At 50.6% G+C, this 26,857-nt stretch overlaps 1 protein-coding gene across 1 annotated transcript in view; it reads left to right on the top strand.

Moving 5' to 3' along the window:
• The first annotated feature begins 2,086 nt into the window (after positions 1–2,086).
• LOC137356061 (mitogen-activated protein kinase kinase kinase 11-like) overlaps positions 2,087–26,857 on the top strand; it is a 76,866-nt gene continuing 52,095 nt past the window's right edge. The window contains 1 exon segment of the mRNA XM_068021819.1: positions 2,087–3,796. Within this exon segment, the coding sequence (XP_067877920.1) occupies positions 3,052–3,796 (745 nt within the window). The 5' untranslated portion in view covers positions 2,087–3,051.

Genomic DNA, 26,857 nt, shown 5'->3' with positions numbered 1-26,857 from the left:
ACTGACACCCCAGAGGCTGTGGATCTCGGACCCCACCCTCCTCAAGTGAGAGTTGGCACCATCAGCAAAAGCGGGCAAGAATGGGATAATTAAATAAAAATTGCACACTTGAACAAAACGCACATAGACAATTAAAAGAAAGATATTAAACAGGGAGAAAAAGGTGCCATACTTAGAACAGCATTAACAACAATTTTTTTCATGTATTTTTTAATTCATTCATGGGATGTGGGGGTCACTGTCTAGGCCCAGCATTTATTGTCCATCCCTAATTGCCCTTGAGAAGGTGGTGGTGAGCTGCCTTCTTGAACCGCTGCAGTCCGTATGGGGTAGGTAGACCCACAGGAACAGGGGAGAGAAAACACATTGTTTTGAATGAGCTGAAGAACATTTGTACATTTCTTTGATCAGTGAATTATTTCTTTACAAAAATAAAGGTAAATATTATACGGAATTTACAGCACAGAAACAGGCCGTTCGGCCCATCTGCTCCGTGCTGGTGTTTCTACTCCACATGAGCCTCCTCCCACCCCATCAGCATATCCTTCCTCCCTCATGTGTTTATCCAGCTTCCTCTTAAATGATTCGATACTATTCACCTCAACCACTCCCTGTGGTAGCGAGTTCCACATTCTCCCCACTCTCCGGGAAAAGGAGTTTTCTCCTGAATTCCCGACTGGATTTATTGATGGCTATCGTAATATTTATGACCCCCCCCCCCCCGCCCAGTTTTGGACTCTGCCCACAAGTGGGATGAGCCCCTTCAGCTCCTCCTCAGTCTGCTCTTTCAGGAGAAATACATCAATGTGGAAAGCATTTTGAGTTGAACTTCTCCTCACTGCTGCTGCTGTTGTTGATGTGAAAGATCCTCTCATACCAGTAGCAGAAACCTCCACATTGTGGGGGAATAATAACCGCCCCTGTAAATAGTAAGTTGGCCATTTTCTTCACTAACGGTCACCCCACCAACTACGGCTCTCGAACTGGTCCACGTAAACTAGCCAGGGGCTTTCTGAGTGTATATTTAGAGGCTGGGCTGGGGGTTGTTGAATACCTGGTGGGTTCTATTTAAAATGGCAATGAGAATAACTTCACTCGACTTCAAATCCGGAGCTAGCAGAACTCAGGCGGGCAGGAGTTGGGTTTGTGGGGAAGGGATGTTGCAACTGGGCTATGGAGGGGTGGGAGGGAACGATCAGCCAGTGTTCTGACGCCGGTTGGGGGGAGTGTGTGTGTGTGTGTGTGTGTGAGAGAGGATGGGATTGCCGGCGATGCCCTTCGTGGTCGAATAGCTGGCCTGCGTTCGCTATCGCCGCTGCTGACAGAATGAGCAAGGCAGGTTGCTGGACAATTGGGAGAAGAGCAGGAGGGCTCTTACCTCCCCCCCCCTCCCCCCATGTCCACCCCCCCCCTCCCCCCATGTCCACCCCCCCCCTCCCCCCATGTCCACCCCCCCCTCCCCCCATGTCCACCCCCCCTCCCCCCATGTCCTCGGCCCAGTATCTATCCCCCAACCAACACCACAGGAAAAAGAAAACACATTATCTGATCATTTATCACATTGCTGCTTGTGGGAGCTTGCTGTGCGCAACTTGGCTGCTGTGCTCCCCACATTACCCCAGTAAACTCTACTTAAAACAAAAAGACTTAATTGGTTGTGAGGCACTTTGGGACTCCCTGAGGTCGTGCCAGGTCCTATACAAATGCAACTTCACCCTGTCTTTTGAGAATCCCGCAAACTGCCAGGAGGTGGCAGAGGCTGTTTGCAAATTCAGACCAGCAGGAAACTCACTGGAGAATTAATCTTAATCACTGTATGCAAAGCCTGTTCCCCTTGGCACTGTAACCTCTCTCCATCAGCTGAGGCTTTTTTAAGATGCTTTAAAAAAAATAATAACGATAATTTCGTTTGCATTCTATTTCAATTCCCTTACATTAAATTATTTGTCGCCCTAAGCAATTCGGGCTTCTCTAGTTGCTCTTTAGGCAGGGCACAGATATTTCCCAGAGTGTCATTCCCATGTCAGGAGTGAAATTATCGCCCTGTGTCAGCTGGTCCTTTTCCTGTGTGCATGCAGAGAGAGAGAGAGAAAAAAGTCAAACCACACCCTGATGTGATGGGGTGGGTTAAAGTGCAGATCCCCAGCAGTAGAGTGCAGTGTCACTAATGGCGGAGCGACAGAAATCCCAGTCCAAAAAACTCCCAGGAGTGAAGTGAAACTTGTGGAAGGAATCCAGAACAGGGGCGGACGAAATCGACAGGAAACCTACAAGAAAGACAGGAGAAATTTGAGGCGGAACTTTAAGAAGAGAAAACTGATCCGAAACTTAAGAGAAACAACAACAACAAAAAAAACAAGCAAAACTTTTACAAGGAGAAAAAGAAGTCGGCTGGCAACTTACAAGAGAAATTGAGCTGAAACTTAACAGGGAAGTAACCAGCAATCTACAAGGGGAGCAGAAACTGAACAGCAACTTACAAGAGAAAATTAAGCAGACACGAGAGAAACCGGCATCGGAAACAGGCAAAAAAAAAGTTTTTACTTGGGAACAAAACTTTCCCCCCCCCCCCCCCCCACAACCAACCAACCAAACTTTTTTGTTGTTTTGGGAGTTCTCTCAAGTCGAGTTTCACTTAACTTATTTATTTAATGTGAGTTTTATTTTATTTTTTGCGGGAAAGTTTGAAAAGAGAGGGAGGGAAGAGGAAGAACAAACAAACACATACAAAAAAGTTTTCTCTCATTGAATGGAAGTTGACCGCTTGGATTCTGACTTGGCGACTGAGCTTTAAAGTGGCTTTGGACTGCGTTTAATGGCTTTCCTGATTCCAGCAGCCCCCCCATGAACGCCTGACCATTGTACCTGGGTGTGAGAGGGGGAGAGTTTTTAAAGGGAAGAGAGGGTCAGAAATTAATAAGCAACATAATTTATCAGAACAGTTTTGGTACTCAAGGCTGGGGAGAGTCTGACAGAGATGGAACTGCCCAGGTGAAACCAAACGCTATTACTTCTCTACCCCCCCCCCCCCCCCCCTCCTCCTCCTCCCCCATGGAGCCTTGGAAGAACATTTTCAGCAGGACTCCCCTGAGCTCCTGGACATCCTCCAAGCCTCTTGGGCTTGAGGAGGCCGAGGGAGCCTACACCAACCCCATCTGGACCGCCTTGTTTGACTACGAGGCCCACGGCAAGGATGAGTTGACCCTTCGTAAGGGGGACCTGGTAGAGATCCTGTCCCGGGACTCGGCCATCTCAGGCGACGAGGGCTGGTGGGCGGGCAAGCTGCACGACAAGGTGGGCATCCTCCCCTCCAACTACGTCTCCTTCAAGCCGGCCGGTTACACCAAGCTGCCAGTGGGCCGGGCCGAGGATCTGGCCTTGCCCGGCGAGGTGGCCTTCCAGGAGCTGACCCTGCAGGAGGTGATTGGGGTCGGCGGCTTTGGCAAGGTCTACAGGGGCACCTGGAAGGGGCAGCTGGTGGCGGTGAAGGCGGCCCGGCAGGACCCCGACGAGGACATCAGCGCCACGGCCCAGAACGTCAAGCAGGAGGCCCGGCTGTTTGCCATGCTCAGGCATCCCAATATCATTGCCCTGCTGGGGGTCTGCCTGCAGGAGCCCAACCTCTGCCTCATCATCGAGTACGCGTCGGGCGGACCCCTCAACCGGGCGCTGGCAGGCCGCAGGATCCCGCCCCACGTCCTGGTCAACTGGGCCGTGCAGATTGGCAAGGGGATGAAGTACCTTCACGATGGCGCCATAGTGCCCGTCATCCATCGGGACCTCAAGTCAAACAACGGTAAGGGTCGCCAGCCTTCTGCTTCTCACCTTCGAGGTTGCAGCAATAAAACCTCAGCCTTGGCTGAAGAATTGTGTCCCCAGCTTTCGGAAGGGTGCGGAGGAGATTAACCAGGATGTTACCAGGGATGAGGGACTTGCATTAATGTGGAGAGACCGGGAGAAGCTGGGATTGTTCTCCTTGGAGCAGAGAAGGTTAAGGGGAGATTTTTGAGGCATTCAAAATTAGGAAGAGTAGATAGAAGCAGTTTCCAGTGGTGGGAGGGTCGGTAACCAGAGGGACACAGATTGAAGATAATTGGTAAAAGAACCAGAGGTGACATGAGGGATAATATTTTTACACAGTGAGTTGTTGTGATCTGGAACGCGCTGCCTGAAAGGGCGGTGGAAGCAGATTCTATAGTAACTTTCAAAAGGGCAATTGGATAAATCGATGAACAGGAAAAATTTGCAGGGCTGTGGGGGAAAGTGCTGAAGAGATTGGGAAGAATTGGATATCTCTTTCAAAGAGCTGGCACAGCCATGAGGGGATGAATAGCCTCCTCCTGTGGTGTATGGTTTGGGAAATGGTTGGATCTAGTATCTGGTTGGGACAACTACGCCAAGGGGCTTGGAGTATATTCTTCGGCTTTGCTAACTGGGTCTCAGTGGGTCAGTGACCCCCCCCACCCCCACCCGGCGGGGTGCGGTGCTGAGCAACAAAGTTCACCAGGGACTGTTCACCATCCCCATTGCTGCTGGTGTCTGGGAGACGTAGGGCTGCAACTGCCCACAGCATTGCCTGGCTCACTAATTCCACCGGTGGAATATTGGGTGAGAATGGGACTGGCAGTGCACGATGCCTCCTGCAGTTGAATAGTCTCCCAGTAAACATTGGCCTTACGCATGTATCATGGTATTTTTTATCCACCAGTACTGTACCCCAATGTTATACAGTGACAGACCTGTACCCACCAATACTGGACCGCAGAGTTATACAGTGGCAGACTTGTACCCATCAGTACTGTACCCCAGTGTCATATAGTGACAGACCTGTCCCCACCAGTACTGTACCCCAGTGTTATACAGTGGCAGACTTGTACCCATCAGTACTGTACCCCAGTGTCATATTGTGACAGACCTGTACCCATCAGTACTGTACCCCAGTGTTATACAGTGACAGACCTGTCCCCACCAGTACTGTACCCCAGTGTTATACAGTGACAGACCTGTCCCCACTAGTACTGTACCCCAGTGTCATATAGTGACAGACCTGTCCCCACTAGTACTGTACCCCAGTGTTATACAGTGACAGACCTGTCCCCACCAGTACTGTACCCCAGTGTTATACAGTGACAGACCTGTCCCCACTAGTACTGTACCCCAGTGTTGTACAGTGACAGACCTGTCCCCATCAGTACTGTACCCCAGTGTCATACAGTGACAGACCTGTCCCTATCAGTACTGTACCCCAGTGTTATACAGTGACAGACCTGTCCCCACCAGTACTGTACCCCAGTGTTATACAGTGACAGACCTGTCCCCACCAGTACTGTACCCCAGTGTTATACAGTGACAGACCTGTCCCCACCAGTACTGTACCCCAGTGTTATACAGTGACAGACCTGTCCCCACCAGTACTGTACCCCAGTGTTATACAGAGACAGACCTGTCCCCACCAGTACTGTACCCCAGTGTTATACAGAGACAGACCTGTCCCCACCAGTACTGTACCCCAGTGTTATACAGCGACAGACCTGTCCCCACCAGTACTGTACCCCAGTGTTATACAGTGACAGACCTGTCCCCACCGGTACTGTACCCCAGTGTTAGTGATAGACCTATCCTCACCAGTACTGTACCCCAGTGCTATACAGTGACAGACCTGTCCCCACCGGTACTGTGCCCCAGTGCTATACAGTGACAGACCTGTCCCCACCGGTACTGTACCCCAGTGTTAGTGACAGACCTGTCCCCACCAGTACTGTACCCCAGTGTTATACAGTGACAGACCTGTCCCCACCAGTACTGTACCCCAGTGTTATACAGTGACAGACCTGTCCCCACCAGTACTGTACCCCAGTGTTATACAGTGACAGACCTGTCCCCACCAGTACTGTACCCCAGTGCTATACAGTGACAGACCTGTCCTGACTGGTACTGTACACCAGTGTTCTAAAGTGACAGACCTGTCCCCACCAGTACTGTACCCCAGTGCTATACAGTGACAGACCTGTCCTGACTGGTACTGTACACCAGTGTTATACAGTGACAGACCTTTCCCCACCAGTACTGTACACCAGTGTTATACAGTGACAGACCAGTCCCCACCAGTACTGTACCCCAGTGTTATACAGTGACAGACCTGTCCCCACCAGTACTGTACCCCAGTGTTATACAGTGACAGAGCTGTCCCCACCAGTACTGTACCCCAGAGTTATACTAAAATCTCTCCAGGCACAGCTGGGGTTAGGAATGACATGATGTAGAGTTTGACGTTTTTCCCAGTTTCATGGACACTGTGAAAGTTTCCTGCACCCAGCGTTTCGCTGTTTGGTGTACACTCGTGAGCACAGGATCACCCAGTGCTTTGATACTGAGAAGAGCGATTATGTGTAGGAGTCTGTGCGATGTGGTCCCACTTCCAACACGGGACGGTGGAGATTGGGAGGAGCAAGATGTTCGTTCAGGGAGGACTGAGCTGAATAGGATCAGCAGAGGGAGGGAGGAGAAAGGTGAGAAGACAGTGAGGCTGGAGACTGCCGGTGGAGAAGGGAAAGAACGATGAGGAATGTAATGTTACAATTCCACATCTCCAAGTGCCTTTGTCGACTGGCCCGGTGACTGAGACCCAGGTCAAGGGGCAACAGTGCTGACCTGCGATTGGCCCCGTAGATCGCCATGGGAACTGCGGCCAGCCTGGCGTGCAATCCCATTGACCGAGTCCAGGAGGTAGGGAAGCGGGCACTGCCCAGATTCGGGGGTTTGCCAGACGTAACCCCGGAGGTTCACCCCACGGCCTCTCACCTCCGACTGTTCTGCGCCTTCACCCGCCCGACATTGGTTGCCTGACGCGTCCATCCTTGCGGTGCCCCGCCTTCCCAACCAATCAGAAAGTGAACGTACTGTGCGTTATTCTTGTCTGTCATTGAAACAGCATTTTTGAGGGGGAAAACAAAGTTATTTTAACGCCCCTATCATTTTCCTACTCGGAGCAGTGTTCTGGAGATTAGGCTTGTATAAAACCACACTAGGGGCACTGCGTGTGGTTCTGGTAACCATATTATGAAAAGGATATCGAGGCAGTGGAAAAGGTAAATCTTTTCCTGCACAAGGATGATACCAGGACTGGGAAGTTATAGCCATCAGGAAAGAATTGAACAGTCTGGGGCTCTTTTCTCTAGAAAAGAGAAGACTGCGGAGTGACCAAATAGGGGTCTTTAAGATCGTGAAGGGATTTGACCGGGTCAGTGTCAGAGATGTTTCCACTTACGGGGGAGACCAGAACTCGGGGCCATCAATATAAAACAGTCACTAATAAATCCAGTGGGGAATTCAGGAGAAACTTCTGTCCCCAGAGAGTGGGGAGAATGTGGAACTCGCTACCACAGGGAGTGGTTGAGGTGAATAGTATCGATGCATTTAAGTGGGAAGCTGGATAAACACATGAGGGAGAGAGGAATAGAAGGGTGAGATGGAGAGGGGGGCGTGGGAGGAGGCTCGTGTGGGGCAGAAACACCAGCAGCACCAGTTGACCGAATGGCCTGTTTGGCTGGATGGAGGTGAGGCCTGGCACAGCAGGCCTCGTGGGAAAGCCAGCTTCCTTATTTTATCGTTTTTAGTATTTAATATTGTTTTAAAACGTATGCGCAGAAGCGGGGAGAGAGACTCGTGTCTTTCCGAACCGCAGGACATCCCAAAGCGCTGTGCCGCCAGTGAAGGAAGTGTGAAGCCGTGTCACTGTTGTGACGTAGGATGCAGGGCTAATTGTTGCAGAGCAAGATCCCACAAGCTGCAATGAGATAAATGACCAGAAACCAGCAGCTGCAAGTTGTGCGTGTGTGTGGCAAGTGGCAGAACAAAAATGGCCATAAAAGGGCCGAATGGCCTACTCCTGCTCCTGTTTTCTATGTTTCTCCTGTACTTGGTGACCTGCATCCATCACGTGAGCTGCAGGCGTCAACTATCTCTCTCTCTCATTCTCCCTCTCTCTCTATCTCTCACTCATTCTCCGACTCTCTATCTCTCTCTCTCATTCGCCGTCTCTCTCTCTTGCTGTCTCTCTCATTCGCCATCGCTCTCTCTCTCTCTCATATTCTCAGTCTCTCTCTCATTCTCTAATTCTCTGTGTGTCTCTCTCTGAATTGTTTTGGTTGTCTCTCTCTTCTGTCTCACTCTGTTTTTCTCCCTCACACCCTCCCCCTCTTGTTCCTCTCTTTCTCTTGCTGTGCATTTCTCTCTCTCTTTTCCCTCCCCATCCCCTCCCACCCCCACCCTATTATGTTGCAGGGTATGGCAATGCCGGGGCATAAGAGAGTACCATGGAGGCAGGACGATCCCAGAATTGGCACGAGTAGTGGGAGTTCTCCATTGAAACTGTAGTTCCAGAGGGTTAATCCAGGGAGTCCCTGAGGCTGACGTGTCGGGGACAGCCCAGGTTTAAACGGTCTGTGCTGTGTTAAGCTGATCTTAATGTGGGGGAAGCAGGTTGATGTTGGTCAGGTGGTGATAGCATCGAGTTGAGGTGTGAAGTTGGCCCCCCACACAGTCAGATGTCCGGCTGGGCTTCCACCGAACGAATGAGGCCCCTTGGGGTCCCCTTCCTCTCTGACGGGAGAATGATTCCCCGCCGGGGACAGCGTCGACCTGTGTGGAATTCGGGGGGGGGGGGGGGGGGACTCCCGGGCGAGGGTGCGATAGCCACTGGTCCGAGACTGGCACTGGCCCGCCTCTCGGGCAACAGGGGCTTTCAGCCAGTGCCACACTGCAGTGAAACAGATCCCAGTTTGAATCGACCCTCTCAGAGGGTCGTCTCAGAAGGGACTGAGATACCATCAGAACTCTGGTCCAGATCTTCCTTTAACGGGTACTGAAAATAATCAAAAAGGCTAATGGAATTCTGGCCTTTAAATCCAGGGGACTAGAATGCAAGGGGGGACTAGAATACAAGGGGGTACTAGGGTTCTGTTCCCTGGAAATTAGTAGGTTAAGAGGTGATTTGATCAAAGTTTTCAAGATATTAAGGGGAACTGATCGGGTCGATAGAGAGAAACGATCTCCGCTGCTTGGGGAGTTGAGGACTATGGGGCAAAGTCTAAAAATTAGAGCCAGACCTTTCAGGAGTGAAATGAGGAAACACTTCCACACACAAAGGGTGGGAGAAGTTTGGAACTCTCTTCCACAAACGGCAATCGGATGCTGGATCAATTGTTAATGTTAAATCTGATAGATTGTTGTTAACCGAAGGTATTTGGGGAAATCGGGCAAAGGCAGGAATTCTGGAGTTAGGTCACCGATCACAGATCTGCCATGATCTCATTGAATGGAGGAACAGGCTCGAAAGGGCCGAATGTCCTCCTCCTGTTCCAATAACTCGCATTTCTAAAGAACTCCTGATCCCAGTATTCCCAGATCCCAATGGTATAGGAATCCTGCTCGCAGCTAGTCGGGAACACTGCTGTCACGCTACTGTCGGTAACACACAATCCCAGTTTCTCAGCTACAGTTCAGCACCTGGGCCCCATGTTCACCAGTATAATGGAGCATGTTTGTGTCTGGCTGCGTGTCCGTCTGTGCCTGTGCCTGTTTTTCTAAACAGTTGTGTAAAATAACAGGAAGCTGAGACAGAACAGGCAATGCAGCATAATATTATTGGCTAGTCTGCAGCTGCATTGTGGGAAGGATGTTGTTGGGCTGTAAGTTGCGTCACGAGGAAGAGGGTGACGAGTTACTGGACCGGGTGAGCAGGAGCTGGCTGGCAGCCTCGAGGAAACACCCGGCAACTCTGAATCCTTAACCCTATAACAGGTTTCCAGGGTTATCCCAGCCAGCACCTTCCCCAGGCAATCAAGTAGCAGCCCCAAGTGCCCGGCTTCATTCCCAGCAACCCCCCTGCTGTTGGCCCGAAGGCAGGATTGGGCATTGTGGGGTGGGGGGGGGGCGGGGGCGATGCCCCACGTGGTCGAATAGCCAGTTTCGGCGAACACTTAGAGGAAGAGGGCCACTTTAGGTCTGAGCCAGCCGAAGAACAGCCAATGACTGCAGAATGTGTGCCCCGGTGAGAGTCGCTGACCACAGCTCTGTTCCCATCGTGGAGTCTTCGACATAGCTGTCCTGTAGTTCAGACACAGCAAGATCCCACAAACAGCAACATAATAAATGCCCAGCTTTTTTTTTTTTGGGGGTGGGGGGTGGAGGTGAAATTTGGTTGAGGGCAGAATGTTGGCCCAGGGAGAACTCCCCCCCACCCCTGCTCTGCTACTAGATAGTAGCTAGAGGATCTTTTACACCCACCTGGGAGAGCAGATGGGTTTAACGTCTCACTGCATCCGGCAGTGCGGCGTTCCCTGGGCACCGACCCTCCGGCAGTGCGGCGTTCCCTGGGCACCGACCCTCCGGCAGTGCGGCGTTCCCTGGGCACCGACCCTCCGGCAGTGCGGCGTTCCCTGGGCACCGACCCTCCGGCAGTGCGGCATTCCCTGGGCACCGACCCTCCGGCAGTGCGGCATTCCCTGGGCACCGTCCCTCCGGCAGTGCGGCACTCCCTGGGCACTGCACCGGCAATATCTGCCTGGATTATGCCACAGGTGCTGGAGTGGGGCTGAACCACAACCTTCTAATCCAGATGAGTGAATGATATGATGTGGTGCTAACATTGGAATTTAGGATGTGTGCAAACAGTTACACAGTCGGTGGCTATTTTCAAAGTCACTTGGCGACAGATAGTCCTGTTATACCACATTATTATCAGTGTTACAGTGAGGGGTGTAATGTACATCAGTGCTGTGGGGAATATCAGAGAGAGTGGAGGGAATGGATATGGTAAAAATTGAGAGGTAGGTACTGGAAAGGCTGGCTATGCTGAATGTAGATAAGTTACCTGATCCGGATGGTTTACATCCAAGATTGCTAAAGGAAATGGGGGTGGAGATAATGGAAGCGCTTGCCATAATTGTCCGATCTTCTCTGGATATGGGGAGATGCCAGAAGATTGGAGAGTGACAAAGGGAAACCCTTATTCAAGAAAGGGTGTAAGGACAGTCCCAGCAACCATTGGCCAGTTGGTTTAACATCAGTGAAGGGTAAGGTTTTACAAACGATAATCCGGGAAAATATCAACAGACACTTGGAGAGATTTGAGTTAATTAAGGATAGCCAGCACGGATTTGTAATTGTCTTTTCTGATGAAGTAAGAGAGAAGGTTGATGAGGGTAATGCAGTGGATGTTGTTTATTTGGATTTTAAGAAAGCGTTTGACAAGGTACCACATAAAAGCCTAATTAACAAAATCGAGGCTCGTGGAATAGGAGGGTCAATGTCCAATTGGATAAAAGATTGGCTAAGGACAGAAAACAGCGAGTTGTAGTAAATGTTTGTTATTCAGTCTGGAGGATGGCAGACGTTGGTGTTCCCCAAGGGTCAGTGCTGCTATTTTTTGGTATATATAAATGACTTGGATCTTGGAATACCGAGTAGAATCTCAAAATTTGCCAATGATACCAAACTTGGAGGAGTAGCAAACAGTGAGGATGATACAAACCGCCTGTAACTGGACATAGATAGGCTAGCAGAATGGGCAGAGAGGTGGCAGATGGAATTTAATACTGACAAGTATGAGGTGATACATTTTGGCAGAAGGAATAGGGAGAGGCAATATAGAGTTAATGACACAGTTCTAAAGAGTGTGCAGGATCAGAGGGACCTGGGGATGCATGTGCTTCGATCTTTGAAGGTGGCAGGACATATTGAGAGAGTGGTTAGTGAAGCATAGGGATCTTGGGCTTCATAAATAGAGGCATCGAGTACAAAAGCAGGGAAGTTATGCTGAACCTTTATAAAGCTCTGGTTAGGCCCCAGCTGGAGTATTGTGTCCTGTTCTGGTCACCACACTACAGGAAGGATGTGAGGGTCCTTGAGAGGGTGCAGAGGAGATTTACCAGAATGGTTCCAGGGATGGAGGATTTTAGTTACAAGGTTAGTTTGGAAAAGTTGGGGTTGTTCTCCTTGGAGCAAAGGAGATTGAGGGGATGTGGGATATATCAGAGTTTTATAGTGAGGGGTGTGGGGTATATCAGTGTGTTACAGTGAGGGGTGTGGGGTATATTGGAGAGTGTTACAGTGAGGGGTGTGGGGTATATTGGAGAGTGTTACAGTGAGGGGTGTGGGGTATATCAGTGTTACAGTGAGGGGTGTGGGGTATATCAGAGTGTTACAGTGAGGTGTGTGGGGTATATCAGTGTGTTACAGTGAGGGGTGTGGGGTACATCAGTGTGTTACAGTGAGGGGTGTGGGGTACATCAGTGTGTTACAGTGAGGGGTGTGGGGTATATCAGTGTCACAGTGAGGGGTGTGGGGTATATCAGTGTGTTACAGTGAGGGGTGTGGGGTATATCGGAGTGTTACAGTGAGGGGTGTGGGGTATATCAGAGTGTTACAGTGAGGGGTGTGGGGTATATCAGAGTGTTACAGTGAGGGGTGTGGGGTATATCAGTGTCACAGTGAGGGGTGTGGGGTATATCAGTGTCACAGTGAGGGGTGTGGGGTATATCAGTGTGTTACAGTGAGGGGTGTGGGGTATATTGGAGTGTTACAGTGAGGGGTGTGGGGTATATCGGCGTGTTACAGTGAGGGGTGTGGGGTATATTAGAGAGTGTTACAGTGAGGGGTGTGGGGTATATTGGAGAGTGTTACAGTGAGGGGTGTGGGGTATATCGGAGTGTTACAGTGAGGGGTGTGGGGTATATCAGTGTTACAGTGAGGGGTGTGGGGTATATCAGTGTGTTACAGTGAGGGGTGTGGGGTATATCAGTGTGTTACAGTGAGGGGTGTGGGGTATATCAGTGTGTTACAGTGAGGGGTGTGGGGTATATTGGAGTGTTACAGTGAGGGGTGTGGGGTATATCGGCGTGTTACAGTGAGGGGTGTGGGGTATATTAGAGAGTGTTACAGTGAGGGGTGTGGGGTATATTGGAGAGTGTTACAGTGAGGGGTGTGGGGTATATCAGAGTGTTACAGTGAGGGGTGTGGGGTATATCGGAGTGTTACAGTGAGGGGTGTGGGGTATATCGGCGTGTTACAGTGAGGGGTGTGGGGTATATTGGAGAGTGTTACAGTGAGGGGTGTGGGGTATATCAGTGTTACAGTGAGGGGTGTGGGGTATATCGGCGTGTTACAGTGAGGGGTGTGGGGTATATTGGAGAGTGTTACAGTGAGGGGTGTGGGGTATATCAGTGTTACAGTGAGGTGTGTGGGGTATATCAGTGTGTTACAGTGAGGTGTGTGGGGTATATCAGTGTGTTACAGTGAGGGGTGTGGGGTATATCAGTGTGTTACAGTGAGGGGTGTGGGGTATATCAGTGTCACAGTGAGGGGTGTGGGGTATATCAGTGTGTTACAGTGAGGGGTGTGGGGTATATTGGAGTGTTACAGTGAGGGGTGTGGGGTATATCGGCGTGTTACAGTGAGGGGTGTGGGGTATATTGGAGAGTGTTACAGTGAGGGGTGTGGGGTATATCAGTGTTACAGTGAGGGGTGTGGGGTATATCAGAGTGTTACAGTGAGGGGTGTGGGGTATATCGGAGTGTTACAGTGAGGGGTGTGGGGTATATTGGAGAGTGTTACAGTGAGGGGTGTGGGGTATTTCGGAGTGTTACAGTGAGGGGTGTGGGGTATTTCGGAGTGTTACAGTGAGGGGTGTGGGGTATATCGGCGTGTTACAGTGAGGGGTGTGGGGTATATCGGAGTGTTACAGTGAGGGGTGTGGGGTATTTCGGAGTGTTACAGTGAGGGGTGTGGGGTATATCGGCGTGTTACAGTGAGGGGTGTGGGGTATATTGGAGAGTGTTACAGTGAGGGGTGTGGGGTATATCAGTGTTACAGTGAGGGGTGTGGGGTATATCAGTGTGTTACAGTGAGGGGTGTGGGGTACATCAGTGTGTTACAGTGAGGGGTGTGGGGTACATCAGTGTGTTACAGTGAGGGGTGTGGGGTATATCAGTGTGTTACAGTGAGGGGTGTGGGGTACATCAGTGTGTTACAGTGAGGGGTGTGGGGTACATCAGTGTGTTACAGTGAGGGGTGTGGGGTATATCAGTGTCACAGTGAGAGGTGTGGGGTATATCAGTGTTACAGTGAGGGGTGTGGGGTATATTGGAGTGTTACAGTGAGGGGTGTGGGGTATATCAGTGTCACAGTGAGGGGTGTGGGGTATATCAGTGTCACAGTGAGGGGTGTGGGGTATATCAGAGTGTTACAGTGAGGGGTGTGGGGTATATCAGAGTGTTACAGTGAGGGGTGTGGGGTATATCAGAGTGTTACAGTGAGGGGTGTGGGGTATATCAGTGTCACAGTGAGGGGTGTGGGGTATATCAGTGTCACAGTGAGGGGTGTGGGGTATATCAGTGTGTTACAGTGAGGGGTGTGGGGTATATCAGTGTCACAGTGAGGGGTGTGGGGTATATCAGTGTGTTACAGTGAGGGGTGTGGGGTATATTGGAGTGTTACAGTGAGGGGTGTGGGGTATATCGGCCTGTTACAGTGAGGGGTGTGGGGGATATCGGAGTGTTACAGTGAGGGGTGTGGGGTATATCGGAGTGTTACAGTGAGGGGTGTGGGGTATATCGGCGTGTTACAGTGAGGGGTGTGGGGTATATTGGAGTGTGTTACAGTGAGGGGTGTGGGGTATATCAGTGTTACAGTGAGGGGTGTGGGGTATATCAGTGTTACAGTGAGGGGTGTGGGGTATATCGGAGTGTTACAGTGAGGGGTGTGGGGTATATCGGCGTGTTACAGTGAGGGGTGTGGGGTATATTGGAGTGTGTTACAGTGAGGGGTGTGGGGTATATTGGAGTGTTACAGTGAGGGGTGTGGGGTATATCGGCGTGTTACAGTGAGGGGTGTGGGGTATATTGGAGTGTGTTACAGTGAGGGGTGTGGGGTATATTGGAGTGTTACAGTGAGGGGTGTGGGGTATATCGGAGTGTTACAGTGAGGGGTGTGGGGTATATCGGAGTGTTACAGTGAGGGGTGTGGGGTATATCGGAGTGTTACAGTGAGGGGTGTGGGGTATATCGGAGTGTTACAGTGAGGGGTGTGGGGTATATCGGAGTGTTACAGTGAGGGGTGTGGGGTATATCAGAGTGTTACAGTGAGGGGTGTGGGGTATATCAGAGTGTTACAGTGAGGGGTGTGGGATATATCAGAGTGTTACAGTGAGGGGTGTGGGGTATATCGGAGAGTGTTACAGTGAGGGGTGTGGGGTATATCGGCGTGTTACAGTGAGGGGTGTGGGGTATATTAGAGAGTGTTACAGTGAGGGGTGTGGGGTATATCGGCGTGTTGCAGTAAGGGGTGTGGGATATATCAGAGTGTTACAGTGAGGGGTGTGGGGTATATCAGAGTGTTACAGTGAGGGGTGTGGGGTATATCAGAGTGTTACAGTGAGGGGTGTGGGGTATATCAGAGTGTTACAGTGAGGGGTGTGGGGTATATCAGAGTGTTACAGTGAGGGGTGTGGGGTATATCAGAGTGTTACAGTGAGGGGTGTGGGGTATATCAGTGTTACAGTGAGGGGTGTGGGGTATATCAGTGTTACAGTGAGGGGTGTGGGGTATATCGGAGAGTGTTACAGTGAGGGGTGTGGGGTATATCAGAGTGTTATAGTAAGGGGTGTGGGATATATCAGAGTGTTACAGTGAGGGGTGTGGGGTATATCAGTGTTACAGTGAGGGGTGTGGGGTATATCAGAGTGTTACAGTGAGGGGTGTGGGGTATATCAGAGTGTTACAGTGAGGGGTGTGGGGTAGATCAGAGTGTTACAGTGAGGGATGTGGGGTATATCAGAGTGTTACAGTGAGGGGTGTGGGGTATATTGGAGTGTTACAGTGAGGGGTGTGGGGTATATCGGAGTGTTACAGTGAGGGGTGTGGGGTATATCGGAGTGTTACAGTGAGGGGTGTGGGGTATATCGGAGTGTTACAGTGAGGGGTGTGGGGTATATCGGAGTGTTACAGTGAGGGGTGTGGGGTATATCAGAGTGTTACAGTGAGGGGTGTGGGGTATATCAGAGTGTTACAGTGAGGGGTGTGGGATATATCAGAGTGTTACAGTGAGGGGTGTGGGGTATATCGGAGAGTGTTACAGTGAGGGGTGTGGGGTATATCGGCGTGTTACAGTGAGGGGTGTGGGGTATATTAGAGAGTGTTACAGTGAGGGGTGTGGGGTATATCGGCGTGTTGCAGTAAGGGGTGTGGGATATATCAGAGTGTTACAGTGAGGGGTGTGGGGTATATCAGAGTGTTACAGTGAGGGGTGTGGGGTATATCAGAGTGTTACAGTGAGGGGTGTGGGGTATATCAGAGTGTTACAGTGAGGGGTGTGGGGTATATCAGAGTGTTACAGTGAGGGGTGTGGGGTATATCAGTGTTACAGTGAGGGGTGTGGGGTATATCAGTGTTACAGTGAGGGGTGTGGGGTATATCGGAGAGTGTTACAGTGAGGGGTGTGGGGTATATCAGAGTGTTATAGTAAGGGGTGTGGGATATATCAGAGTGTTACAGTGAGGGCTGTGGGGTATATCAGAGTGTTACAGTGAGGGGTGTGGGGTATATCAGAGTGTTACAGTGAGGGGTGTGGGGTAGATCAGAGTGTTACAGTGAGGGATGTGGGGTATATCAGAGTGTTACAGTGAGGGGTGTGGGGTATATCAGAGTGTTACAGTGAGGGGTGTGGGGTATATCGGAGAGTGTTACAGTGAGGGGTGTGGGGTATATCAGAGTGTTACAGTGAGGGGTGTGGGGTATATTGGAGAGTGTTACAGTGAGGGGTGTGGGGTATATTGGAGAGTGTTACAGTGAGGGGTGTGGGGTATATTGGAGAGTGTTACAGTGAGGGGTGTGGGGTATATCAGAGTGTTATAGTGAGGGATGTGGGGTATATCAGTGTTATAGTAAGGGGTGTGGGGTATATCAGAGTGTTACAGTGAGGGGTGTGGGGTATATCAGAGTGTTACAGTGAGGGGTGTGGGGTAGATCAGAGTGTTACAGTGAGGGATGTGGGGTATATCAGAGTGTTACAGTGAGGGGTGTGGGGTATATCAGAGTGTTACAGTGAGGGGTGTGGGGTATATCGGAGAGTGTTACAGTGAGGGGTGTGGGGTATATCAGAGTGTTACAGTGAGGGGTGTGGGGTATATTGGAGAGTGTTACAGTGAGGGGTGTGGGGTATATTGGAGAGTGTTACAGTGAGGGGTGTGGGGTATATTGGAGAGTGTTACAGTGAGGGGTGTGGGGTATATTGGAGAGTGTTACAGTGAGGGGTGTGGGGTATATCAGAGTGTTACAGTGAGGGATGTGGGGTATATCAGTGTTATAGTAAGGGGTGTGGGATATATCAGAGTGTTACAGTGAGGGGTGTGGGGTATATCAGAGTGTTACAGTGAGGGGTGTGGGGTATATCAGAGTGTTACAGTGAGGGGTGTGGGGTATATCGGCGTGTTACAGTGAGGGGTGTGGGGTATATTGGAGAGTGTTACAGTGAGGGGTGTGGGGTATATCAGAGTGTTACAGTGAGGGGTGTGGGGTATATTGGAGAGTGTTCCAGTGAGGGGTGTGGGGTATATTGGAGAGTGTTAGTGAGGGGTGTGGGGTATATCGGAGAGTGTTACAGTGAGGGGTGTGGGGTATATTGGAGAGTGTTACAGTGAGGGGTGTGGGGTATATTGGAGAGTGTTACAGTGAGGGGTGTGGGGTATATCGGAGAGTGTTACAGTGAGGGGTGTGGAGTATATTGGAGAGTGTTACAGTGAGGGGTGTGGGGTATATCGGAGAGTGTTACAGTGAGGGGTGTGGGGTATATTGGAGAGTGTTACAGTGAGGGGTGTGGAGTATATTGGAGAGTGTTACAGTGAGGGGTGTGGGGTATATTGGAGAGTGTTACAGTGAGGGGTGTGGGGTATATTGGAGAGTGTTACAGTGAGGGGTGTGGGGTATATCGGAGAGTGTTACAGTGAGGGGTGTGGGGTATATCGGAGAGTGTTACAGTGAGGGGTGTGGGGTATATCAGAGTGTTACAGTGAGGGATGTGGGGTATATCAGTGTTACAGTGAGTGGTGTGGGGTATACTGGAGAGTGTTACAGTGAGGGGTGTGGGGTATATTGGAGAGTGTTACAGTGAGGGGTGTGGGGTATATTGGAGAGTGTTACAGTGAGGGGTGTGGGGTATATCAGAGTGTTACAGTGAGGGATGTGGGGTATATCAGTGTTATAGTAAGGGGTGTGGGATATATCAGAGTGTTACAGTGAGGGGTGTGGGGTATATCAGAGTGTTACAGTGAGGGATGTGGGGTATATCAGAGTGTTACAGTGAGGGATGTGGGGTATATCAGAGTGTTACAGTGAGGGGTGTGGGGTATATCAGAGTGTTACAGTGAGGGGTGTGGGGTATATCGGCGTGTTACAGTGAGGGGTGTGGGGTATATTGGAGAGTGTTACAGTGAGGGGTGTGGGGTATATCAGAGTGTTACAGTGAGGGGTGTGGGGTATATCAGAGTGTTACAGTGAGGGGTGTGGGGTATATTGGAGAGTGTTCCAGTGAGGGGTGTGGGGTATATTGGAGAGTGTTACAGTGAGGGGTGTGGGGTATATCGGAGAGTGTTACAGTGAGGGGTGTGGGGTATATTGGAGAGTGTTACAGTGAGGGGTGTGGGGTATATCGGAGAGTGTTACAGTGAGGGGTGTGGAGTATATTGGAGAGTGTTACAGTGAGGGGTGTGGGGTATATCGGAGAGTGTTACAGTGAGGGGTGTGGGGTATATTGGAGAGTGTTACAGTGAGGGGTGTGGAGTATATTGGAGAGTGTTACAGTGAGGGGTGTGGGGTATATCGGAGTGTTACAGTGAGGGGTGTGGGGTATATCGGCGTGTTACAGTGAGGGGTGTGGGGTATATTGGAGTGTGTTACAGTGAGGGGTGTGGGGTATATTGGAGTGTTACAGTGAGGGGTGTGGGGTATATCGGCGTGTTACAGTGAGGGGTGTGGGGTATATTGGAGTGTGTTACAGTGAGGGGTGTGGGGTATATTGGAGTGTTACAGTGAGGGGTGTGGGGTATATCGGAGTGTTACAGTGAGGGGTGTGGGGTATATCGGAGTGTTACAGTGAGGGGTGTGGGGTATATCGGAGTGTTACAGTGAGGGGTGTGGGGTATATCGGAGTGTTACAGTGAGGGGTGTGGGGTATATCGGAGTGTTACAGTGAGGGGTGTGGGGTATATCAGAGTGTTACAGTGAGGGGTGTGGGGTATATCAGAGTGTTACAGTGAGGGGTGTGGGATATATCAGAGTGTTACAGTGAGGGGTGTGGGGTATATCGGAGAGTGTTACAGTGAGGGGTGTGGGGTATATCGGCGTGTTACAGTGAGGGGTGTGGGGTATATTAGAGAGTGTTACAGTGAGGGGTGTGGGGTATATCGGCGTGTTGCAGTAAGGGGTGTGGGATATATCAGAGTGTTACAGTGAGGGGTGTGGGGTATATCAGAGTGTTACAGTGAGGGGTGTGGGGTATATCAGAGTGTTACAGTGAGGGGTGTGGGGTATATCAGAGTGTTACAGTGAGGGGTGTGGGGTATATCAGAGTGTTACAGTGAGGGGTGTGGGGTATATCAGAGTGTTACAGTGAGGGGTGTGGGGTATATCAGTGTTACAGTGAGGGGTGTGGGGTATATCAGTGTTACAGTGAGGGGTGTGGGGTATATCGGAGAGTGTTACAGTGAGGGGTGTGGGGTATATCAGAGTGTTATAGTAAGGGGTGTGGGATATATCAGAGTGTTACAGTGAGGGGTGTGGGGTATATCAGTGTTACAGTGAGGGGTGTGGGGTATATCAGAGTGTTACAGTGAGGGGTGTGGGGTATATCAGAGTGTTACAGTGAGGGGTGTGGGGTAGATCAGAGTGTTACAGTGAGGGATGTGGGGTATATCAGAGTGTTACAGTGAGGGGTGTGGGGTATATTGGAGTGTTACAGTGAGGGGTGTGGGGTATATCGGAGTGTTACAGTGAGGGGTGTGGGGTATATCGGAGTGTTACAGTGAGGGGTGTGGGGTATATCGGAGTGTTACAGTGAGGGGTGTGGGGTATATCGGAGTGTTACAGTGAGGGGTGTGGGGTATATCAGAGTGTTACAGTGAGGGGTGTGGGGTATATCAGAGTGTTACAGTGAGGGGTGTGGGATATATCAGAGTGTTACAGTGAGGGGTGTGGGGTATATCGGAGAGTGTTACAGTGAGGGGTGTGGGGTATATCGGCGTGTTACAGTGAGGGGTGTGGGGTATATTAGAGAGTGTTACAGTGAGGGGTGTGGGGTATATCGGCGTGTTGCAGTAAGGGGTGTGGGATATATCAGAGTGTTACAGTGAGGGGTGTGGGGTATATCAGAGTGTTACAGTGAGGGGTGTGGGGTATATCAGAGTGTTACAGTGAGGGGTGTGGGGTATATCAGAGTGTTACAGTGAGGGGTGTGGGGTATATCAGAGTGTTACAGTGAGGGGTGTGGGGTATATCAGTGTTACAGTGAGGGGTGTGGGGTATATCAGTGTTACAGTGAGGGGTGTGGGGTATATCGGAGAGTGTTACAGTGAGGGGTGTGGGGTATATCAGAGTGTTATAGTAAGGGGTGTGGGATATATCAGAGTGTTACAGTGAGGGCTGTGGGGTATATCAGAGTGTTACAGTGAGGGGTGTGGGGTATATCAGAGTGTTACAGTGAGGGGTGTGGGGTAGATCAGAGTGTTACAGTGAGGGATGTGGGGTATATCAGAGTGTTACAGTGAGGGGTGTGGGGTATATCAGAGTGTTACAGTGAGGGGTGTGGGGTATATCGGAGAGTGTTACAGTGAGGGGTGTGGGGTATATCAGAGTGTTACAGTGAGGGGTGTGGGGTATATTGGAGAGTGTTACAGTGAGGGGTGTGGGGTATATTGGAGAGTGTTACAGTGAGGGGTGTGGGGTATATTGGAGAGTGTTACAGTGAGGGGTGTGGGGTATATCAGAGTGTTATAGTGAGGGATGTGGGGTATATCAGTGTTATAGTAAGGGGTGTGGGGTATATCAGAGTGTTACAGTGAGGGGTGTGGGGTATATCAGAGTGTTACAGTGAGGGGTGTGGGGTAGATCAGAGTGTTACAGTGAGGGATGTGGGGTATATCAGAGTGTTACAGTGAGGGGTGTGGGGTATATCAGAGTGTTACAGTGAGGGGTGTGGGGTATATCGGAGAGTGTTACAGTGAGGGGTGTGGGGTATATCAGAGTGTTACAGTGAGGGGTGTGGGGTATATTGGAGAGTGTTACAGTGAGGGGTGTGGGGTATATTGGAGAGTGTTACAGTGAGGGGTGTGGGGTATATTGGAGAGTGTTACAGTGAGGGGTGTGGGGTATATTGGAGAGTGTTACAGTGAGGGGTGTGGGGTATATCAGAGTGTTACAGTGAGGGATGTGGGGTATATCAGTGTTATAGTAAGGGGTGTGGGATATATCAGAGTGTTACAGTGAGGGGTGTGGGGTATATCAGAGTGTTACAGTGAGGGGTGTGGGGTATATCAGAGTGTTACAGTGAGGGGTGTGGGGTATATCGGCGTGTTACAGTGAGGGGTGTGGGGTATATTGGAGAGTGTTACAGTGAGGGGTGTGGGGTATATCAGAGTGTTACAGTGAGGGGTGTGGGGTATATTGGAGAGTGTTCCAGTGAGGGGTGTGGGGTATATTGGAGAGTGTTAGTGAGGGGTGTGGGGTATATCGGAGAGTGTTACAGTGAGGGGTGTGGGGTATATTGGAGAGTGTTACAGTGAGGGGTGTGGGGTATATTGGAGAGTGTTACAGTGAGGGGTGTGGGGTATATCGGAGAGTGTTACAGTGAGGGGTGTGGAGTATATTGGAGAGTGTTACAGTGAGGGGTGTGGGGTATATCGGAGAGTGTTACAGTGAGGGGTGTGGGGTATATTGGAGAGTGTTACAGTGAGGGGTGTGGAGTATATTGGAGAGTGTTACAGTGAGGGGTGTGGGGTATATTGGAGAGTGTTACAGTGAGGGGTGTGGGGTATATTGGAGAGTGTTACAGTGAGGGGTGTGGGGTATATCGGAGAGTGTTACAGTGAGGGGTGTGGGGTATATCGGAGAGTGTTACAGTGAGGGGTGTGGGGTATATCAGAGTGTTACAGTGAGGGATGTGGGGTATATCAGTGTTACAGTGAGTGGTGTGGGGTATACTGGAGAGTGTTACAGTGAGGGGTGTGGGGTATATTGGAGAGTGTTACAGTGAGGGGTGTGGGGTATATTGGAGAGTGTTACAGTGAGGGGTGTGGGGTATATCAGAGTGTTACAGTGAGGGATGTGGGGTATATCAGTGTTATAGTAAGGGGTGTGGGATATATCAGAGTGTTACAGTGAGGGGTGTGGGGTATATCAGAGTGTTACAGTGAGGGATGTGGGGTATATCAGAGTGTTACAGTGAGGGATGTGGGGTATATCAGAGTGTTACAGTGAGGGGTGTGGGGTATATCAGAGTGTTACAGTGAGGGGTGTGGGGTATATCGGCGTGTTACAGTGAGGGGTGTGGGGTATATTGGAGAGTGTTACAGTGAGGGGTGTGGGGTATATCAGAGTGTTACAGTGAGGGGTGTGGGGTATATCAGAGTGTTACAGTGAGGGGTGTGGGGTATATTGGAGAGTGTTCCAGTGAGGGGTGTGGGGTATATTGGAGAGTGTTACAGTGAGGGGTGTGGGGTATATCGGAGAGTGTTACAGTGAGGGGTGTGGGGTATATTGGAGAGTGTTACAGTGAGGGGTGTGGGGTATATCGGAGAGTGTTACAGTGAGGGGTGTGGAGTATATTGGAGAGTGTTACAGTGAGGGGTGTGGGGTATATCGGAGAGTGTTACAGTGAGGGGTGTGGGGTATATTGGAGAGTGTTACAGTGAGGGGTGTGGAGTATATTGGAGAGTGTTACAGTGAGGGGTGTGGGGGATATTGGAGAGTGTTACAGTGAGGGGTGTGGGGTATATTGGAGAGTGTTACAGTGAGGGGTGTGGGGTATATCGGAGAGTGATACAGTGAGGGGTGTGGAGTATATCGGAGAGTGTTACAGTGAGGGGTGTGGGGTATATCGGAGAGTGTTACAGTGAGGGGTGTGGGGTATATTGGAGAGTGTTACAGTGAGGGGTGTGGAGTATATTGGAGAGTGTTACAGTGAGGGGTGTGGGGTATATTGGAGAGTGTTACAGTGAGGGGTGTGGGGTATATCGGAGAGTGTTACAGTGAGGGGTGTGGGGTATATCGGAGAGTGTTACAGTGAGGGGTGTGGAGTATATCGGAGAGTGTTACAGTGAGGGGTGTGGGGTATATCGGAGAGTGTTCCAGTGAGGGGTGTGGGGTATATTGGAGAGTGTTCCAGTGAGGGGTGTGGGGTATATTGGAGAGTGTTCCAGTGAGGGGTGTGGGGTATATTGGAGAGTGTTCCAGTGAGGGGTGTGGGGTATATTGGAGAGTGTTCCAGTGAGGGGTGTGGGGTATATCGGAGAGTGTTACAGTGAGGGGTGTGGGGTATATTGGAGAGTGTTACAGTGAGGGGTGTGGGGTATATTGGAGAGTGTTACAGTGAGGGGTGTGGGGTATATCGGCGTGTTACAGTGAGGGGTGTGGGGTATATCAGAGTGTTACAGTGAGGGGTGTGGGGTATATTGGAGAGTGTTACAGTGAGGGGTGTGGGGTATATCGGCGTGTTACAGTGAGGGGTGTGGGGTATATCGTCGTGTTACAGTGAGGGGTGTGGGGTATATCAGAGTGTTACAGTGAGGGGTGCGGGGTATATCAGAGTGTTACAGTGAGGGGTGTGGGGTATATCGGCGTGTTACAGTGAGGGGTGCGGGGTATATCAGAGTGTTACAGTGAGGGGTGTGGGTATATCAGAGTGTAACAGTGAGGGGTGTGGGGTATATCAGTGTGTTACAGTGAGGGGTGTGGGGTATATTGGAGTGTTACATTGAGGGGTGTGGGGTATATCGGAGTGTTACATTGAGGGGTGTGGGGGATATTGGAGTGTTACAGTGAGGGGTGTGGGGTATATCAGAGAGTGTTACAGTGAGGGGTGTGAGGTATATCGGAGTGTTACAGTGAGGGGTGTGGGGTATATTGGAGAGTGTTACAGTGAGGGGTGTGGGGTATATTGGAGAGTGTTCCAGTGAGGGGTGTGGGGTATATTGGAGAGTGTTACAGTGAGGGGTGTGGGGTATATCAGAGTGTGTTACAGTGAGGGGTGTGGGGTATATTGGAGAGTGTTACAGTGAGGGGTGTGGGGTATATTGGAGTGTTACAGTGAGGGGTGTGGGGTATATCAGAGTGTGTTACAGTGAGGGGTGTGGGGTATATCGGAGTGTTACAGTGAGGGGTGTGGGGTATATCAGAGTGTTACAGTGAGGGGTGTGGGGTATATCGGAGAGTGTTACTGTGAGGGGTGTGGGGTATATCGGAGAGTGTTACAGTGAGGGGTGTGGGGTATATTGGAGTGTTACAGTGAGGGGTGTGGGGTATATCAGAGTGTGTTACAGTGAGGGGTGTGGGGTATATTGGAGTGTTACAGTGAGGGGTGTGGGGTATATCGGAGTGTGTTACAGTGAGGGGTGTGGGGTATATCGGAGTGTGTTACAGTGAGGGGTGTGGGGTATATCGAAGAGTGTTACAGTGAGGGGTGTGGGGTATATCAGAGTGTGTTACAGTGAGGGGTGTGGGGTATATCAGAGTGTGTTACAGTGAGGGGTGTGGGGTATATCAGAGTGTGTTACAGTGAGGGGTGTGGGGTATATCGGAGTGTTACAGTGAGGGGTGTGGGGTATATTGGAGTGTGTTACAGTGAGGGGTGTGGGGTATATTGGAGAGTGTTACAGTGAGGGGTGTGGGGTATATCGGAGCGTTACAGTGAGGGGTGTGGGGTATATCAGTGTGTTACAGTGAGGGGTGTGGGGTATATTGGAGAGTGTTACAGTGAGGGGTGTGGGGTATATTGGAGAGTGTTTCAGTGAGGGGTGTGGGGTATATCGGAGCGTTATAGTGAGGGGTGTGGGGTATATTGGAGAGTGTTACAGTGAGGGGTGTGGGGTATGTTGGAGAGTGTTACAGTGAGGGGTGTGGGGTATATTGGAGTGTTACAGTGAGGGGTGTGGGGTATATTGGAGTGTTACAGTGAGGGGTGTGGGGTAGATTGGAGAGTGTTACAGTGAGGGGTGTGGGGTAGATTGGAGAGTGTTAGAGTGAGGGGTGTGGGGTATATTGGAGTGTTACAGTGAGGGGTGTGGGGTATATTGGAGAGTGTTTCAGTGAGGGGTGTGGGGTATATTGGAGTGTTACAGTGAGGGGTGTGGGGTATATTGGAGAGTGTTTCAGTGAGGGGTGTGGGGTATATTGGAGTGTTACAGTGAGGGGTGTGGGGTATATTGGAGTGTTACAGTGAGGGGTGTGGGGTAGATTGGAGAGTGTTACAGTGAGGGGTGTGGGGTATATTGGAGTGTTACAGTGAGGGGTGTGGGGTATATTGGAGAGTGTTTCAGTGAGGGGTGTGAGGTATATCAGAGTGTGTTACAGTGAGGGGTGTGGGGTATATCAGTGTGTTACAGTGAGGGGTGTGGGGTATATCAGTGTGTTAAAGTGAGGGGTGTGGGATATATCAGAGTGTTACAGTGAGGGGTGTGGGGTATATCAGTGTGTTACAGTGAGGGGTGTGGGGTATATTGGAGAGTGTTACAGTGAGGGGTGTGGGGTATATTGGAGAGTGTTTCAGTGAGGGGTGTGGGGTATATCGGAGCGTTACAGTGAGGGGTGTGGGGTAGATTGGAGAGTGTTACAGTGAGGGGTGTGGGGTATATTGGAGAGTGTTACAGTGAGGGGTGTGGGGTATATTGGAGTGTTACAGTGAGGGGTGTGGGGTACATTGGAGAGTGTTACAGTGAGGGGTAGATTGGAGAGTGTTTCAGTGAGAGGTGTGGGGTAGATTGGAGAGTGTTTCAGTGAGGGGTGTGGCGTATATTGGAGAGTGTTACAGTGAGGGGTGTGGGGTATATTGGAGTGTTACAGTGAGGGGTGTGGGGTATATTGGAGTGTTACAGTGAGGGGTGTGGGGTATATTGGAGAGTGTTTCAGTGAGGGGTGTGGGGTATATTGGAGTGTTACAGTGAGGGGTGTGGGGTATATTGGAGAGTGTTTCAGTGAGGGGTGTGGGGTATATCAGTATGTGTTACAGTGAGGCGTGTGGGGTATATCAGTGTGTTACAGTGAGGCGTGTGGGGTATATCAGTGTGTTACAGTGAGGGGTGTGGGGTATATCAGTGTGTTACAGTGAGGGGTGTGGGGTATATCAGTGTGTTACAGTGAGGGGTGTGGGGTATATCAGTGTGTTACAGTGAGGGGTGTGGGATATATCAGAGTGTTACAGTGAGGGGTGTGGGGTATATCAGTGTGTTACAGTGAGGGGTGTGGGGTATATTGGAGAGTGTTTCAGTGAGGGGTGTGGGGTATATTGGAGAGTGTTACAGTGAGGGGTGTGGGGTATATTGGAGAGTGTTTCATTGAGGGGTGTGGGGTAGATTGGAGTGTTACAGTGAGGGGTGTGGGGTATATTGGAGAGTGTTACAGTGAGGGGTGTGGGGTATATTGGAGAGTGTTACAGTGAGGGGTGTGGGGTATATTGGAGAGTGTTACAGTGAGGGGTGTGGGGTATATTGGAGAGTGTTACAGTGAGGGGTGTGGGGTATATTGGAGAGTGTTACAGTGAGGGGTGTGGGGTATATCAGAGTGTTACAGTGAGGGGTGTGGGGTATATTGGAGAGTGT

This window comes from Heterodontus francisci, chromosome 44 (genome assembly GCF_036365525.1).
Source record: "Heterodontus francisci isolate sHetFra1 chromosome 44, sHetFra1.hap1, whole genome shotgun sequence".
Taxonomy (NCBI): Eukaryota; Metazoa; Chordata; class Chondrichthyes; order Heterodontiformes; family Heterodontidae; genus Heterodontus; species Heterodontus francisci.
This window is presented reverse-complemented; position numbering and strand designations above follow the sequence as displayed.